Consider the following 17,673-nt stretch of genomic DNA (forward strand, 5'->3'; position numbering starts at 1 on the left):
CCTTTGTTAATAATAGTTAAGTTTCAACTTAAAGTTTCAAGTAGTGTCTTAGCTTGTAGAATATAATTACTACACACAATGCAACAAAAGCTAAATACTGTTTCTTTAACTTGACCCTGAACTTACAGCTTACAGCTTCTGATAGGGTTGAGCAATGATGAGTGCTGACATCTAAAGATGTTCGGCAGAGTGCATTCAGTATAGCATTTTTTGTGTAAGCGTAAATGGTGAGCTGTTTCAGTTATTGCAAATCAACAAAGTAAACATGCCCATTTGTTAAAAATGTATTCTTTCACAGACTTGTAGACAGAGAGGAAGCTGGAGAGATGGTGGTGCAAAGCTGTAGGAGCAGGGCTTCTTCTCCTCTGGCCTGTTCTCCTCTGTGTGAGCTCGTTTGGCTCTGGCCTCCTCCCTGGCCCCTGGCTCTTCCATGCTTTGTAGTTGCACTTCAAAGCTCTCTTAGATTTAGCCGTTTGTTGCTTGCTGGACCGCTGCCTGTGGGGAACAGCCCGGGTCCTCCACAGGGCTTGCGTCTGTCCGTATATACGAAGTGAAAAGGGGCCATGAATAATTTAGTGGCCGGTGATTATTGATTGTAGTGGTTTTGGCCATGCGTTTATGGCTGTGCTGCAAGTGGCTGACTGCTGTGTTAGATGTGGGGGGGTTAAAGGTTGTTAGGAGGTGGTGTAAGAACCACATGGAGCCATGGCATAGGGGTATGTCAGTGTGTAAGTGAGCACGTAGATGTGTGTTCCTCCTTCTAACAGTTCATGAGTCAGCATCCTGCTGCCCTCCAACACACACAGTGTACACTCATATGTGACTATTGTAAGAAGCCTCATTGTTCTTTTTTTTTCTTTTATACATATTTTCCTTTTACTTTTCCTCTTCTTATGCAAGCAAAATTATTTTATGTTATCTCCTAAAAAATATCTCATTATATCTCATAACTGAAATTGAAATACATGAAGAGTGGACAGTGCACAGTGCTGTTTTTTCAGAAATGATTCTTGTAGTTTTCAGCAGCCAAAATATGAATATGTCCAACAGATTTTTCAAGTCAGTTGGATCTGTTGGAAATAAGCTGTTAAAGTCCAAAATATAAAGATAGTTTTGATTTGTTTAAGCCTGTTTTGTTCACTGCATGATTCCATGTGATATTTCATGATTTTGGTGGCTTCGCTATTAAGCTTATACATATACAGTGGGGCAAAAAAGTATTTAGTCAGCCACTGATTGTCCAAGTTCTCCTACTTAGAAAGATGAGAGAGGTCTGTAATTTTCAGCATAGCTACACTTCAACTATGAGAGACAAAATGAGAAAAAAAATCCAGGAAATCACATTGTAGGATTTTAAAAGAATTTATTTGTAAATTATGGTGGAAAATAAGTATTTGGTCAAGAACAAAAGTTCAACTCAATACTTTGTAACATAACCTTTGTTGGTAATGACAGAGGTCAAACGTTTCCTGTAAGTCTTCACCAGGTTTGCACACACTGTAGCTGGTATTTTGGCCCATTCCTCCATGCAGATCTCCTCTAGAGCAGTGATGTTTTGGGGCTGTTGCTGGGCAACACGGACTTTCAACTCTCTACACAAATTTTCTATGGGGTTGAGGTCTGGAGACTGGCTAGGCCACTCCGGGACCTTGAAATGCTTTTTACGGAGCCACTCCTTCATTGCCCGAGCAGTGTGTTTGGGATCATTGTCATGCTGGAAGACCCAGCCACGTTTCATCTTCAATGCTCTCACTGATGAGGAGATTTTGGCTTAAAATCTCACAATACATGGCCCCATTCATTCTTTCCTCAACACGGATCAGTCGTCCTGTCCCCTTTGCATAAAAACAGCCCCAAAGCATGATGTTTCCACCCCCATGCTTCACCGTAGGTATGGTGTTCTTGGGATGCAACTCAGCGTTCTTCTACCTCCAAACATGACGAGTTTAGTTTTTACCAAAAAGTTCTATTTTGGTTTCATCTGACCACAAGATATCATCTGTATGCCCTCTGGCAAACTTCAGACGGGCCTGCACATGTACTGGCTTAAGCAGGGGGACACGCTTGGCACTGCAGGATTTGAGTCCCTCTCTGCATAGTGTGTTACTGAGGGTAGCCTTTGTTACTTTGGTCCCAGCTCTCTGCAGGTCATTCATCAGGTCCCTCCATGTAGTTCTGGGATTTTTGCTCACTATTCTCATGATCATTTTGACCCCACAGGATGAGATCTTGCGTGGGGCCCCAGATCAAGGGAGATTATCAATGGTCTTGTATATCTTCCATTTTCGTACAATTGCTCCCACAGTTGATTTATTCACACCAACCTGCTTGCCTATTGTAGAGTCACTCTTCCCAGCCTGGTGCAGGTCTACAATTTTCTTCCTGGTGTCCTTCGACAGCTCTTTGGTCTTGGACATGGTTGAGTTTGGAGTCTGACTGTTTGAGGCTGTGAACAGGTGTCTTTTATACAGATAACGAGGTCAGACAGGTGCCATTAATTCAGGTAACGAGTGGAGGACAAAAGAGCTTCTTAAAGAAGTTGTTACAGGTCTGTGAGAGCCGGAAATCTTGCTTGTTTGTCGGTGACCAAATACTTATTTTCCACCATAATTTACAAATAAATTCTTTAAAAATCCTACAATGTGATTTCTTGGATTTTTTTCTCATTTTGTCTCTCATAGTTGAAGTGTACCTATGATGAAAATTACAGACCTCTCTCATCTTTCTAAGTAGGAGAACTTGCACAATCAGTGTCTGACTTTTTTGCCCCACTGTATATGAGAACATGTGTCCAAGCTTTTGACTGCTACTGCACACTCATCTTTATGTCATGGCTATATCTGGTTCTTATACTCAGTGGTGCATAATGCAAGCTTAGTCACCTATTACCACATCACCTCTGACTCTGTAGACATCTTCAATGCTCAGCCTGTACATAGCCAATCAAACTTGACTTCTCATTCCACATTGACTGCACATGAACCATGAGCTCATCACCAGCTTATCTGAGAAATCACCAGCTCACAGCTGCTGTAACATATAACTTAATAATGTATCTCAGAGAAGCAGTGTTAAACTGTTTGTGCTAGGAGAGGAGGTCTTTGATATCACATCCATTCCAGTTCTTTAAGAAATGATTCAGTGAATCATGAAATCTCAACTTTTGCCACAAATCAATTCAGTTACTTAAGCATGATTCTGAATTATTTTATACACTAAGTATACAAACATGACTGGAGGAACTCTTTACATAGTACATCCTGTATATTTGCAAAGCACACTGAACTTTTATTGATATTATCTTACTTTATTGAATATTATTATTGATACTAAAAAAAAGCAGTTGAAATGTCACCATCATACTAATGTATGTATTCATTTTCACACCTCTAATTTGGTCCATGAATATGGCATAAACTGATCCTAGATCAGTACTCCATTCTAGGCCTTTTGAATTCTCCATTCTTCCATTCTAACTTTTCCTTTCTTTATACTTTTTGCATGTTTTCCTCACTTGAAGCATGTCTGTCAACCACCCTGTCTTCCTTTTTATTAATTCACACTTAAAAATGCCAATTTACATTTCGCACTTTAAGTGGAATCATACTATGTTATAAGGATTTTTCACACCATTTGAATAGAAACAGATGCGCTTTGAATTGTGAATGTGTTGTCATCGAATAATCCAAATGGGCTGTAAAACACATGGTTAAGAAAAGCAGTGAAGGAGCCGTGTTTGGCTGGCTGTGAAAGAGAACAGAGAACACGCTCTGCACCACTGTGTGTTCCCCTTAGCCTGAGTCCATATGGTCAGGCCTGCTCCTCATTTACGCTATTCCACTGGTGAGCTAAGTAAATGGACTTACTGAGAAGAAACAGGGGAATTCTTCTGCAATCAGTCCATCTTTCTCTCTCTCTTTTTCTTTCCTTCTACCACTCTCTGTCACTCTCTCTCTCTCTCTTAGTAGGTAATATTATACATCTCTTTGAAGAAGTGAATTATACATAGAGATTACATAAAGTGTTATGCGCCATCTCATGAATTTCTCATCTAACACATTTCCTCTTAATAATTCATGCTTATTGCGAGGGCTTAAAATGAGTTTGTCGAAGATTTCCCCCAGATGTGATTAGCCAGGCTAAGTGCACTGGAGCGACAGTCTGAGTTTAACGCTCACACTGCCTGGTTTACGTGTAACCATGCTGAGACTGGACCTGTCTCGATATGATTATTTGTTTGTTTGGCTGGTTTCTCACTTGTTTTGTTTATGTTTTGGTGTCTGTGATTTTTATTGACTTCAGTACTATTTGGACAGGATTATTTCTACACGAGGAGGTGGAATAATGTAATTTTACCACAGGGTGTCTGTAATGTTTACTGCAGATTTGCACTGGATAAGACACGTTGGTATGAATTACAGAGATGTGTCTGCTTGGTTTATGTATTGTCATCACACCAAAAAAGTTCCCTGTGCAATACCTTCCACGGTTCTCTAAGAAAACATACAAATATTGAATTTAATCTTAATTTTATTTACCATGACCATCTACATGGCTGTCTTAGGTGAACACAATGTGTCTTTGACTTATGAATTCACAGCCAACAGTCAACATCTCTGCATAAATTAATTTTGCTTGTCATTTTACTTGTCTTAATGCTTGGAGACTGAACTTTATGTAGGACAATACATATTGGCTTGATTTGGGCCACAGGGAATACAAGTGAATCAGATTGTTTGTTTTCTTGTTTTGTTTATGAAGTATGTGAAGGAACGTTCAGTGACTGATTTTTATTGACTTTAGCACTATTCAGACAGGATTAGTTTTACATGGGTAGGACTTCTGTGATGTTTATGACTCACTTGCATAGGATAAGAAAATGTTGGTTAAAGTCAGTCTTTGTGAAAACTGCTTAAGTGGGTTTTAAGGAGAAATTTCCTTTTATAAATTGTTTGTGAATGAGGCCCATTGAATTTAATTTTAATTTTGTTCCCTGAGCTACCTGGCTGTCTTAAGTGAATGAAATGTGTCATTAGCTTGGGAATTTCCAGCAAGCAGTCAATATCACCGTGTTAAATAAAACTTCCATCCTGTCATTTTATGTCTTAATGTTCAGAGTCATACACTTGGGGTAAGACAATACATATTGGCTCGACTTGGGCCACTCAGAAAGCAAATAAATGCTTCTTTGAGTGCTCCCATACTTAATAAAACTCCTTTTCCACAAGATATGATGGTGTATTTACAGACCTGGCAATTCCCACAGGATTTATATAACCATATGGGTTTTTTTAACTGACTTTTCACTTTACTGATGCAGGAGCGAACATGAAAATAACTGACATGGCAGATTCCAACGGCATTAAAATGACTGAGATAGTAAAAGATGTGTTGAGCTGTGAATGTTCATGTGTATGTGTAGATGTCAAGAAGCCTGTTGTTTTAAAAAGGTTTGAGTCCCTGTTCCCATTACCACATATTATTAATTAATCTTCTACCACAGCATAAACACTGAAGTGTGAATAGTGAATAAGTTGGGGCTTATTTGTAATGAGTATGCTTGTAATGAGTGTAAGAGCTTAATTAAGCTTTCAGCTTGCTTATCTTTGAAAAGAATCTCCCTCGCTTACTAAAACCCCTCGATGGTGGAACATCCGCAAAGCAGATATAGACCAAAATGTTTTTCTTCCCACAGATTCCCTCTATCTCTCTCTCTCTCTCGCTCGCTCTCTCGCTCTCTGTGTATGTAGAGATGCATAAGTGGTCAAGGCCTGCTCACTGTCTGTGCTCCAACATTCACTTCAGATTGCCCCCTACAGGCTAGTAATAGAGTGCATTGCAGTAGAATGTCACAGCATTAAGGATTTAAGACAGGCTTTCCCACTGTCTGCAGCGCCATGAGTAGCGTCAACGTCCAGGTGGTTGTGCTGAGCTGTTATCATTTTAGGAAAGAGCTTTCAACTGAGTCATTTTCTTCTGGCAAAGGCAAAAAGCACACATGCGTGACGAGGTAGGATTTACCGCCCTCAGTCAAGGCTCATGAGCAACACCAAACAAAGTTTGACTGCATTCACAGTAGAATTCCACAGTCAGATTACACCACACGCAGGTGCCTTTGAGGAATTCTTGACATTGCAAGTATAACATTAGTATGTAAAGTTAAAGGTAGTTGATTAAAGAAAAGGTAGTAGTTAAAGGACTAGTTTAGTGTAGATTCACATTTTACACTGTCTTCCCCTTGCTCCAAAAGCAGTCGACCTCTCAAGTATTAAGTTTGCTTTCTTTTTTTTTTTTTACTGGAGCTACAGGGCTAATGTAGCTAACAAGGCAAATTGTTATTCTGTTATCTATAAAAATTGACCACGGTACAGACAAAATTCATGTTTCATGATGGTAGCTGTTGCTGTTTTCGGTCACACTATTTTGCCTGTGCCCTAGATTATCTACAGATGCTGAAGTTATTAATAAACTATCTGCTGAAATAGTTGATTATCAAGAGTGTTAGATAGTGTTAGGTTTAAGATTAGGTTTAGGTTTTGGGGTGAAGGTAAAGTTAGTGTTTGATTTAACATAGTCTAAAACATTCATCAAAGCCTAAATCCACAGAAGATCTATAGAGGAGTCTCAAAATAAAGTTGTGCCCTGTTTTCAGCTATGTGACACACTTTTGTCTGTGTTGATAGATTGTAGTATGTCATGCAGTGTCAATAACCACTTTTTTAGGAAAGTGTGATAATTTAGACATAATCTTTTGCAAAATGCTAATTATTGGTTATAAACTTTATTAGCTATAGAACTCTGCGGAGGTCAGGTACCTTCATTTGTTTAATTTCCAGATGACTGCTAAATACAAGTTATTCATTAGATATAAGACATTAGATGTAAGGAAATAAACTTGCTTTAGGAAGGGTAAAATCAAAGAAAAATAAGTGAGGTTCTAAAACTGCAGTTCAAAAAAAACATTATTAAAGAGTAGAGGGAAAAGGGGGCTCCTAACAACCGCACAACACCTGGAAGACCACCAAAATTGACACCATCACATAAACAATAACCATCACAAACATAAACAACACAAACAAACAAGAGAGGAGAAAATCAAGCTGCAGTCTTCAGATCTTTCCACTGTGAGAAGACAACTCAAGACTATCAGTCTGAGAATATTGTAGCTCTCAAGAAGCCACTGAGAAAAGAAAATTGACAAAAAGAAGAACATTTGCAAATCAAAGAAGCTTCTGGTGTTCTCAAAGTCCCAGACCTCAGCATCATTCAATGTTTAGGATTACTTGGCTCATGAGATGTGAAAAATACAATCAAGTACAAGTAATAAAGTCAAAAAGTGGATGCACTAAATACCAAAAACTCTGAAACTATATTTAGTTGATGTTTATTTTAAAGTTGAGGCTTCTGTGTAATTTGGTGCAAAATACATGTTTCCTGCTTTATTTCTGATGTTGACAAATATGTGCTTTGTGGCCATTTTGACTGGAAATTAAATACATGAAGGACATTTCCACAGCATTCTACATTAGACTGATAGCTGCAAAACTAAAGAAGCAAACTTCAGGCACCAAACATGTCTTAACTGATTAACTGCATTTGGAGCAAAGGGAATGTGTAAATTTGATATTTTGCCAGGCCCCCTATGAAGAGCATCCAATCTTAAAGACCATGTAAACAAACTTGCGTTTTCCTTGCCGGTTCACATATGCGTTACTTGTCACAGTATATTCCATTTGAGAACTTCTGAAGTCTGTGCTGTTTTGGTGTATTTTCCTTTAAAAAAGGCATGCAATTCAACATACTGTTAAGATTTTCTTCTTATTTCTATGTCAGAGCACAGTACTGCCTCCCCTCCTCTAGAATATCCATGCCTTCACCATTGCCTCGAACATTTTCAGCATAAGTTCACAGCAGGCAGATAAACAGTTCATGTATTTCAGTTTACCTGGTAACATGATGTGCTCTCCAGGATCAGTGTTTGCATCCCTTCGGTTATTGCAAAGTAATGCTATTACTAGGGTGCATGGTTGATGTTTCAACTTGAGCTTTTTGATGTTAATCAGCCAAGTGATACAAAAATTATATGTAGGAAAAGTCTTCAGATAAGCACACACTGCTTTGATTTCTCTTTGAAGGGTCCATGTGGTTAAAGCTAAATTCACACACAACAGGACACTAAACATGGCTCTGAATATAAAACCTTGCCATTTCAGAGACATTCTTCTGCATCTTGGTCAGTGGTTGGCTCGTCATGGTGGTCTCCTCAGGTCTGATTCTTGTTTGGAAACATAAGGCTACCATACAGCATCACACAGCACCCCAATCCAAACCTCCACATCCTACTCAGTGCTTCACCATTGCTGCACTAAAATAAAGCCATACTGAGACCACAGGAAACCACAGTAGATGACACTTATCTTGAAATGTACACAGAGAAAGTCAGTCTTTTAGATGAACAGACAAGTGCTATTGATCTGTTACATTAGCTAATGTTACTAGCCAGTGAAGAAGTAGTAAACTTCCTAGTGTTATAAATGATCTTGAAAGGTTTAATTAAATTGAAATAACTGTAGGATAAAAATTTACTTGAACTTGTTTATATGCATTCTTTATCACCACTCAGTCTCACTATGCTGTGATCCATTGCAGCCATTTTTGAGCTATTCACAGCAGCAGTGACGACCCCGCCCTCGAGCCTGTTCTGCCCAGTCCCACAGAGTCAGCCAATGACAGTCTTCTCATTTGGATATAGAATCAACGTCATGAAAACGATCCTTCGCAGATGAGAAGATTCTAGGTTAAACATACTGTACAAAAGCTGAATTTTCCCCTGACTCATCGCATATGTCTTTCAGTGAGGACAAGGAAGTGTACTAAACCCAGAAAAACAAGTCAGATATGTCTTCTGTAAGTGCTGTTTTGTAACTATGGCCTTTGAATCAGTGGGGGATTCTAGCTACAGTGTGGGTTTTTTCAGACAGATGATGCTTCACTGGTTGCCATCTATGTGTCAGTGTTTAGGTGACAGAGTGTTGTAGCAAAGCTGTCTGTCTTTCCTCTCTCTTACTGTTTGTGACAGAGGTCTTGAGGTCATGGATTAGAAGAGCAGAAAACAGAATAAAAGAGAGAGAGGAGAAGCGAAGGTGAGAGGAAGAGAAAGAACAGTGAGTGATAGAGTGTAAGATAAGGCTGATTAGAAGACTGTGAGATAAGATGGGCTGATGAGGAAAATTGAAGGGGTGTGTATGTATGTATGTGTGACAATAGAGTAGCTGACAGCCGAGCAGCAGAAAGGCTGGAGGAGTCAGCGCTTTCTTTTGGCCAGAGCACACACTTCACACAGGCATGATAAGAGGGCCTTCAGCCAGCTACATTCATTCTGGCATGAGAGAGAGTGTGTGTGTGTGTGTGTGTGTGTGTGTGAGTAGGAGGGCATTGATTTTTTGGGGATGAGATTTAGGGGTGATGGAGGACTTAGGACGTAGGTGAGTCATTATCACTGAGACTGCAGACATCGGCATCTTCTCGCAGGGGTGGGAGTGCGTGTGTGAATATGGGGTTGTGTGTAGTTGACTCGTTTTTTTTCTTTAGTGACTCACATTCTGCATCTCTTTTCCTTGTTTGCTCTCAAATCTGTTCACAAAAGTGCATTTGTATGGTCACCATCATGCTGTTAAACATAAGCAAGTCTTTCATTAGTTGTGAGATCATCCTCTATTTTTGTAGATAACAATATGTCATGCAGTGCCAGAAACCACATTAGTATTAACAACTAGACACGGTTTGAGGCATGAGTGTAACTGCATCTGTGATATGTTCCTAGTTCTCTTATGAGCATCTCCCATTTGCCATCTTTCATGGATACCTTACAACTTGACCAAGACTAGGCCTCTGGGTGCATCCTGGTCTCACAAGCCTGTTGTCAAAGAGTCCAGTAGCCAAGAGCCGCCTGCTTTGACAGGAAGGGCAGTTTGACTGTAACACAAAGTAACCAACCACAGACCAATGTTTTAGCATAACAAACCTGCAGGAAGCAAAACATTGGACATTGGATTAAACTCACGGGGATGTCTCTAACTCATGAGGATATCGTTAACGCTACAAAGGCTTTGTTCACACAACAGGTAAAAGTGGCCCAAATTTGATCTTTTTTTTCATATGTGACACAGATTTTCTGTGTTTTATCTGTGTGGCAGTGTGAACAACATAAAACACATTGAATCTGAGAGACACTTTCGATTCCGATTTATGACACTTTCATACCTGGTGATGAAATCCTATACGTATCCGACATGTGGCAGTGGGATCAGAATTTATGCAACTTTTATGTCAATCCAACTCGACATTCGCCATAATTTCACACTACTGAGACCTCATAAACAACATGTTCCTGTACAAACAAGACCTTTATCCAAACCGCTCCATGTTCAGCCATATTTCAGAAGAAATGACCGAACAAGAAAAGCAAGAATTTAAGAAAAATTCAGATTTTTTTAGAAAAGCGGATTTGGGAAACTTTCACCTGCTGTGTGAACATAACCTAAATCAGGGGTCCTGCAAGACACATTCATATAGCCCATCACATATTTACAATTCATCATTAAATCTGACCTGCCAGTCATTTATTATCATTGCTTATCATTTATGTTTGTCTAATGATAAAATTGACGTTACAGTGTTGTATGCAAGCATGCAAACCAAAAACCAGACACTCTTATTCTAATTAATTTGCCTTAGCATGTCAGCAGATTTAACTGCTTTTCCCATAATTTCACATAATAAAGTCCAATATAATTGTACAGTTGAGTAGAAGTTTACCTGATTTATCTGAGTATTAAAATATTTATGGAACACGGTGTATTTTCCGACCTGTCCAGGGTGTATCCTACCTTCCGCCCGATGACAGCTGAGCTAGGCTCCAGCACCCCTTGCGACCCTGAGGGAGAAACGGCTTAGAAGATGTGTGTGTGTGTGTCTGTGTCTGTATTTTCCAAAAAAAGTTGGAATTCTGTGTAAAATGTAAATAAAAACAGAGTACAAGGCTATACAGATCATTTAAATGCTATATTTATTTCATATCAAATGTTGAATATATATATTTTATATATGTAAAAGGTTTGAACGAGATGACAAAAGACTGGTAAAGTTGTATAATGCTAAAAAAAACACCTGGGGGAACATCTCACAACTATTACTTGTGAAATGTATTAGTTTAAATGGCAACAGGTCAAGAACATGTATGGGTATAAACAGAGCATCCCACAGAGTCTTTCAGAAGTAAAAGTGGGAAGGGGTTTCCACTCTATGAAAGACTGTGTGGGAAAATAGTGCAGCAATACAATGGTTCTCAACATACAGTAGCAAAGAACTCATAATATCACATACATAATATCATACAAGATAATCCCAATGTTTTTGGAAATGAGGTTATGCTACAACTAATGATTTTTATTCTAATAATACATTTACATGTGGTTAGAGCATCTGAGGCTGAGACTTGGTGCATCCTACCAGAGTAAAGTGGGCCAGGATGGGACGGGGCTTATGCTGTGCACACACACAAATCTGTCTGTTCTATCAAATCTGAAAATATATGTATTTTTACACCTCAAGTTTTAGGCAAGTGTATGATGATTTTGGTAATGCAATTGATTTCTATAAGGTATATTAGGCTACTTAAAGCTGTGTCAGCCTTGGAGCTTGTTTTGAGTTTTCTTTTGGAATGACCAAAAGCACCCATGTTCCTTTTCCAAACTCATTTGCTCTCAAGTTGTTTCCTAAAAGTGTATTTTTATGATCAGCATCACACTATTAAACATAAACAAGTCTGTCCTTAGCTGTGATATCATTCAGTTACCAGACCTCCACAAAAATGTTTGATCCACATGTACACTCTGTGCTGAAATCTGAGAAATTCCTACAGGGTTCACATCAAACTCCAGGAAGCGAGCCAAGCCCCTCATCACTCTGGCAAAAACAAAAAAAAAATTATAAATAAATAAAAAAAAACAGTGAAAATTCCCACCGTCTGTCACCAAAACTAATCTACTCTTTTTTGAGGCAGTTTTCTCATCCATCCTCCACATTGCTTTGCCTCGGCACCAAGATAACCACCATTTCTTTTGTGGCATCCCGTCATGTGGCACTTGACATCAACCTGGCACCCGCTCTCACAGTGAGTCATCAGGGAGATGCTGATGTTTTGGTGTCTAGACTGGTGCTCGGTTCTCCCTGAGCTGCTCAAATGAAGTCTAGTTTAACTAAACCTCACTGGGCACGGCGCCCACTCTGAGCAGTGTCTGCCACCACGTAGTGTGTATAATGAGTGTATTCATACATCCTGAATGACGGTGGCTACTGTAGCTGTGTGGATGTAGTGAGTTGTTTGCTGTCATATTGGGTTAGACATGCATATATGCTGTGGTATGTAGGTGTGATATACTGTCATGTTCTGTTTCAGTAAAATTAACTCTCTCTGTCTCTGTCTCTGTCTCTCTCTTTCTCTCTCTCTCTCTCTCTCTCTCTCTCTCTCTCTCTCTCTCTCTCTCTCTCTCTCTCTGTTTCTGTCTCTCTCTCTTTCTTTCTCTCTTTCTCTCTCTCTCTCTCTCTCTCTCTCTCTCTCTCTCTGTCTCTGTCTCTCTCTCTTTCTTTCTCTCTTTCTCTCTCTCTCTCTCTCTCTCTCTCTCTCTCTCTACCAGCTCTCAATCTGCTTGGGCTGAATTGGCGTCTGAAGCCTACAGATGGGCATCTTGTCAGCACCGGCCTCAGCACAGGCATCCCTGGCACTGGTGATGTGGCAGCAGTGCCCTCCGGAGGCAGAGGTAAGAACAGCTCACATGCCGGCACGTCTCAATATTTGAAGTGCCAGCACGGGTCAAGTTTTGCTATGAGATGATTTAGGTGTCTGATTTACACCATATACCAAATTAAGGTTACTTGTAAGCTACATTTGCAAGACAAAACATGTCTTGACTGATCAGCTATATTCGGGGTAAGGAGAAAATTGTTTAGATGAGGTTTGGTAAGTATAACTGCAAAGGAGTGAGAATTGTCTGTCTCCTGCTTTACAGTGATGAGTAATTTCCTGTTTGGTCTTTCTCTTTTTGGCTTTTGATAGACAAATCAGTTAAGCCTCATGTTCACAGAATTTCCCAGTTCTGAGCTATTTTGCCTTGTATTTGAACTGCACTTTGGTGTTCTAGACGCTATTAATATAGACTCTCCCCCATAAGGGAGAACTCTCAAGTTGTTCTTCCATTATTTAACCTTATTATTGAACATATTGATCACACTTTTTAATAACAGACCCTAAAAAATAGCAACATAATTCATTCCTTAATAGCTTGTTAGTGTTAGTTAATAATTAAATAATTACTACATATGCATTAATAAATGCTCTCATTTCAGTCATTTATTTAGTAACATTCAAATACACTCATAGCTAATGAATTATAAAATATGAATGTTATATTAAAGCTTTCGGTTCACTTGCAACTTTATAATATGGGTCCAAATGGCTATTATTAAATTTAAAAAGTATGTATTAACCTTTTGATAATGATTAAACATTAAAAATTAGTATCATTACTAAGTAGTTAATCCTACTGTTTATAATTATTTTCTATACAGTGAACGCATAATATTTCAAGTTATATAATTCCTTAGCTGTGGGTTATAAGTGTCTAGACTGGTGCTAAACTATTTAAGCATTGGTATTGGCCTTGATTAAGAGATTGTGACTTCAATCGCCGATGATCCTATAGAAATCCGTGGCCAGGAATCCAAGATAACACAACTGGCTTTGCTCTCTCTTGGTGCGTAGGATGGCCTTTCCTCTCCCAACATGACTCAGGCATCTGTTAGCTGACATAACAGAGTTGCAGTTAACATTCTTCCAAGCACATTCAGCTTGGAATGAGGTTGCGTTAGCAGCAGTTCAGAAAGATGCAATAGCTGGCTTCACTTGACTCGGAGGAAGCTTGTGTTTGCCTTGACCCTCGTAGTGCTAGTGGTGTCATGTGACTGGGAAAAGTCCTAACAAGTGGATTCGGATATGAATAAATTAAGGAGAAACTTGGGGGGAAAAAACTAGTAGATAAGGATTAAATTGCTCTTTATATGGTTCTGTTATTATAAATCTCTAATAGGAATGAACAATACAGCAACAGTGCAAGAGAATGAAAATATCAGATGTTTCTATTTTTAAAAATGAATTATTTAGCAAGGAAAAGTAAAATAAACCCAAACCCAAAAAAAAGGGAGAAAAGGGCTTAATGTGCTAACATCCAGGGGGCTACGTGTTACTATGACATCTTAATTTGACAGTGCGACACCACTGCTTGTTGTAAACAGGCTCCTTAAAATTGGTGTGTGTCTCATTTTGTTTTATTAAGCAGTGGTCTATTGTTCTAGAAGTACTTCAGTGCTTCATATGCTGAGAACAAGTGTATCGTGATGTAATTTCACACAGTGATGAGGCCGTATTTTCATGTCGCCCACCACTAATCTTTAGTGCCATCGCTCTCAGGGAACAACAACTCCTACTGACCATAAGCAAGGAGTAACACTGACCATTGTGCACACACACATAAACACCACAGAGCATGCCTTCCTCTGCTCAGAATAATCTCTGAAACTGAATACACCCACAAAGAAAGACATACTGAGAGTGTGAATGAGACCAAAACACACAGACTGACTACGGATGGATCATGGTGTGTGTGCGCATGTGTCTCTCAATAATTGTTGAGAAGTGGAACGGAGCTCTCCTCTGTAGAATCAGAGGAACGTGGGCGTAACGTGGGCAGGAAGATGGAGTGTGAAATGGTTTTGGAGTGTGGGAACTCTGTGTCTGTTTCTCTCCCACTTTGTCTCTGTGAAGTGTTTCTCCTGTAGTCTCATGAAAGGGGTTTGATGGAGAGCTTTCAGTTGAGACAGAGGAGATGAAGGGCCTACACACACTGCTAACAAACACGTTAGAATTTTATCTTGAAATAATACATTTCAAATGTTTTTGGTGTGTGTATATTTAGTTTTGCACTAGAGCTATGAGATTAACACTAGATCCAGACAGTGGGTAAAGGTGTCCCAAATCCACTTTACTGCACAGATCTCATGTTGTTGGCTGGACGTTCAGATTATCTTTTTAGTGTGGCCGATGTCTGACACCTATCTGAACATGCAACCCTCCTGAACCATTCCTTGTGATTAATTTACTTCTTTCACATTATAATGAACTGTGTGTGCGAAGTTGTACTTTAAACGTGGAGGACAAACAGCAGATACCAAAGCAACCAAGCTGGCCAAAGTTCGATGAAAAGAGTAAAAATTATGCATTTTTGAGCCTGTTTAAATTGTAGAAGCAACCAAACAGAAAAAGGCCAGTCAGAATCTTTCATTGACCTGTCATGAGGAAGCATGGGTCATGCTAGCAATGGGGCACAAACCTGATGTCAAAACAGTGATGTGTTTTTAATAAAGATTTCTCCAAAAATATCCTTGATGTAAACATGATTTTAAGAAGCTATTAATATGATTTCTCTTGTTGCAAAGTGCTGTGCTTTTTCAGTTACATCATCTGTGCTTGTCTCGCTCATCCTCCAAAGCAAAAGAGGATGCAAGACCTAACTATGGTAACACATTTTGATGATGTTGCCCTGAAGGCTCTGTTCCCACGCAGGCAAAATGATGAAAATTCAGTTGGACTGTTGTAAAAGGCACATGAATTCAAATCTGTCTGTTTAGACAGAGATCACGTTCCCATGGCCAGCACTGGATTTCAGTACAACTTATGAAAGGCTATGTTCACATTACAAGCCTCATTGCTCAATTCTGATTTTCTGCTCATATCTGATCTTTGAAACTTGATGGTTCACTTCGTTAAATGACTCAAGTCTATCATTAATGTGGATGAACCTGTCCTGAAACAACCCACATGTGCGCAACCTAATCACATGAATGAACTACACGCATCATGATTAACAAACAAACCAACCAGAGCAAGACTTCGTTAAGAAAATAATTTACTCTCAGCTCTCAGCTGCTCATTATTAGAGTGACAAAAAGGTGAAAAGGGGTCCGAAAATTTTGTGCTTACTTAAGGTTAGGCACTGCTGCCATGTTAACACTGGATGATGGCACATGCGCAGTGAAAAAAAAGGACATGAATTTTGGTTTTAGGATTAGGTGGATTAGGATTAGGATTTGCATTAAGGCAAAAATTGCATTTGTGCTTCCTTACACTTGTAATGTGAACATAGCCAAAGTGCAAAAATCTGATTTTATTTTATTTTTTCTTCTTCTATTCACACTGTCACACAAATACAAAATCTGTGTCACATATTGGATTAGGGCAAAATATTGGATTTGAATCACTTTTACCTGCAGTGTAAACACCTGCAGTTTTAAATAGAGAACAGTATGTCGTATAATATGAAACCACATAACCACGTCTGCTTGAGATTACTCAAGACTAAAAAAATAACGTCAACGCAGCCCAAATAAACAGCTTTTTTGCATTATCTGAATGTGACTCATTGTGTCATTGCTAATTCCCACCCACAAGCTAAGTGTAACCAGGTCACATTGCCAAGAGGCTGGGAGGATGACAGCTGAGTGCTTTCTCCTCATAAACTCCTGACCACGGAGGGCAGTGATGTTACAGTGATTAAAACTTATATTTTCCTGTTGATCAGGCAGGTTGTGCCACACTGGAGCTGTAAAATAACACAAAGAATGAATGAAAATCAATATGTTTAATGTCACAATTTGAAAAAGATTCTTACCACTGTGCTCTCTCAGTTTCAGATAAAGTAACTGTTCTTCTAAGCATGTAGAGTAAAACAGATAAATCTCTGTAAATAAGGAAAATGTTGCGTTATGTGGAGAATGCAGCAGGCATCCAAATTTTGAAAGCACACATGCTCCAAATGTTTCTACATATACTGACATCACAATAGACATCTCACACAGTTTACTCATTTACTGTTTTGTCACAGTTTGAGATATAAGGCCATGTTTTATACGTAATCTAATCAGACTGTGGGTGGTGGGGTGTGAGCATAAGTTTACTGATTTGTGTGAAGTTCTCTTGTTGCGCATGCGGTACCTGGACAAAACAGATGTTGCCTCATCATAAACGAGTCAAGACATCAGAGCATCAGTCACCAGAACTTAAAAAGTGTTGTGTTAATTAGATTGTTAGCTAATGTGCTAGCTGTTTAGTGGGGTTTTTTTTGACTCTCCATCCACCACAAATGTTAGGCCCTGAAAGCTAAATGCTTGAGTACCCTTGGGCTGAAGTTTACTTGTCAGATTAAATTCATTTAACTTCCTTTATTTCTATTGTCCACTGAAGGCCAGTTCTCTACCTCTATGACTGCCACATCTGAAGACTGTATTGCTCAAATGTTCTGTGCTCAAGTACTTCTGTTGTGTGCTGTGTTTGTAGCTGGAGTGTTGTCTGAAAGTTCGCAGTTATGAAGAATGCTTTGATTCAAGAGGACCTGAGTCATGTCTAGACCTAGCCTGACCCTATCTTGAGGAGGGGAGGAGAGTGGGAAACAGCACAGAGAGCAAAAGAGAAGAAAAGAGAGAAATAGAAGAAGAGAAGGGACAGGACCTAGTTTTATTGGTAGTGATGGGAGTGGTTCTGCTCGGCTAAGCTCATGTCAG

General features: G+C 39.2%; 1 protein-coding gene across 9 annotated transcripts in view; it reads left to right on the plus strand.

Annotated features, from left to right (window-relative positions):
• The window catches only part of si:ch211-12m10.1 (teneurin-2), a 365,065-nt gene that overhangs the window by 311,912 nt on the left and 35,480 nt on the right, over positions 1-17,673 (plus strand). For all 9 annotated transcript variants that reach the window (XM_037545815.1, XM_037545813.1, XM_037545814.1 and 6 more), the window contains one exon: positions 12,699-12,821. In XM_037545815.1, coding sequence (XP_037401712.1) covers positions 12,699-12,821 — 123 coding nt within the window. The remainder of the gene's footprint in view (positions 1-12,698; positions 12,822-17,673) is intronic.

This window comes from Pygocentrus nattereri, chromosome 16 (assembly GCF_015220715.1).
Source record: "Pygocentrus nattereri isolate fPygNat1 chromosome 16, fPygNat1.pri, whole genome shotgun sequence".
Taxonomy (NCBI): Eukaryota; Metazoa; Chordata; class Actinopteri; order Characiformes; family Serrasalmidae; genus Pygocentrus; species Pygocentrus nattereri.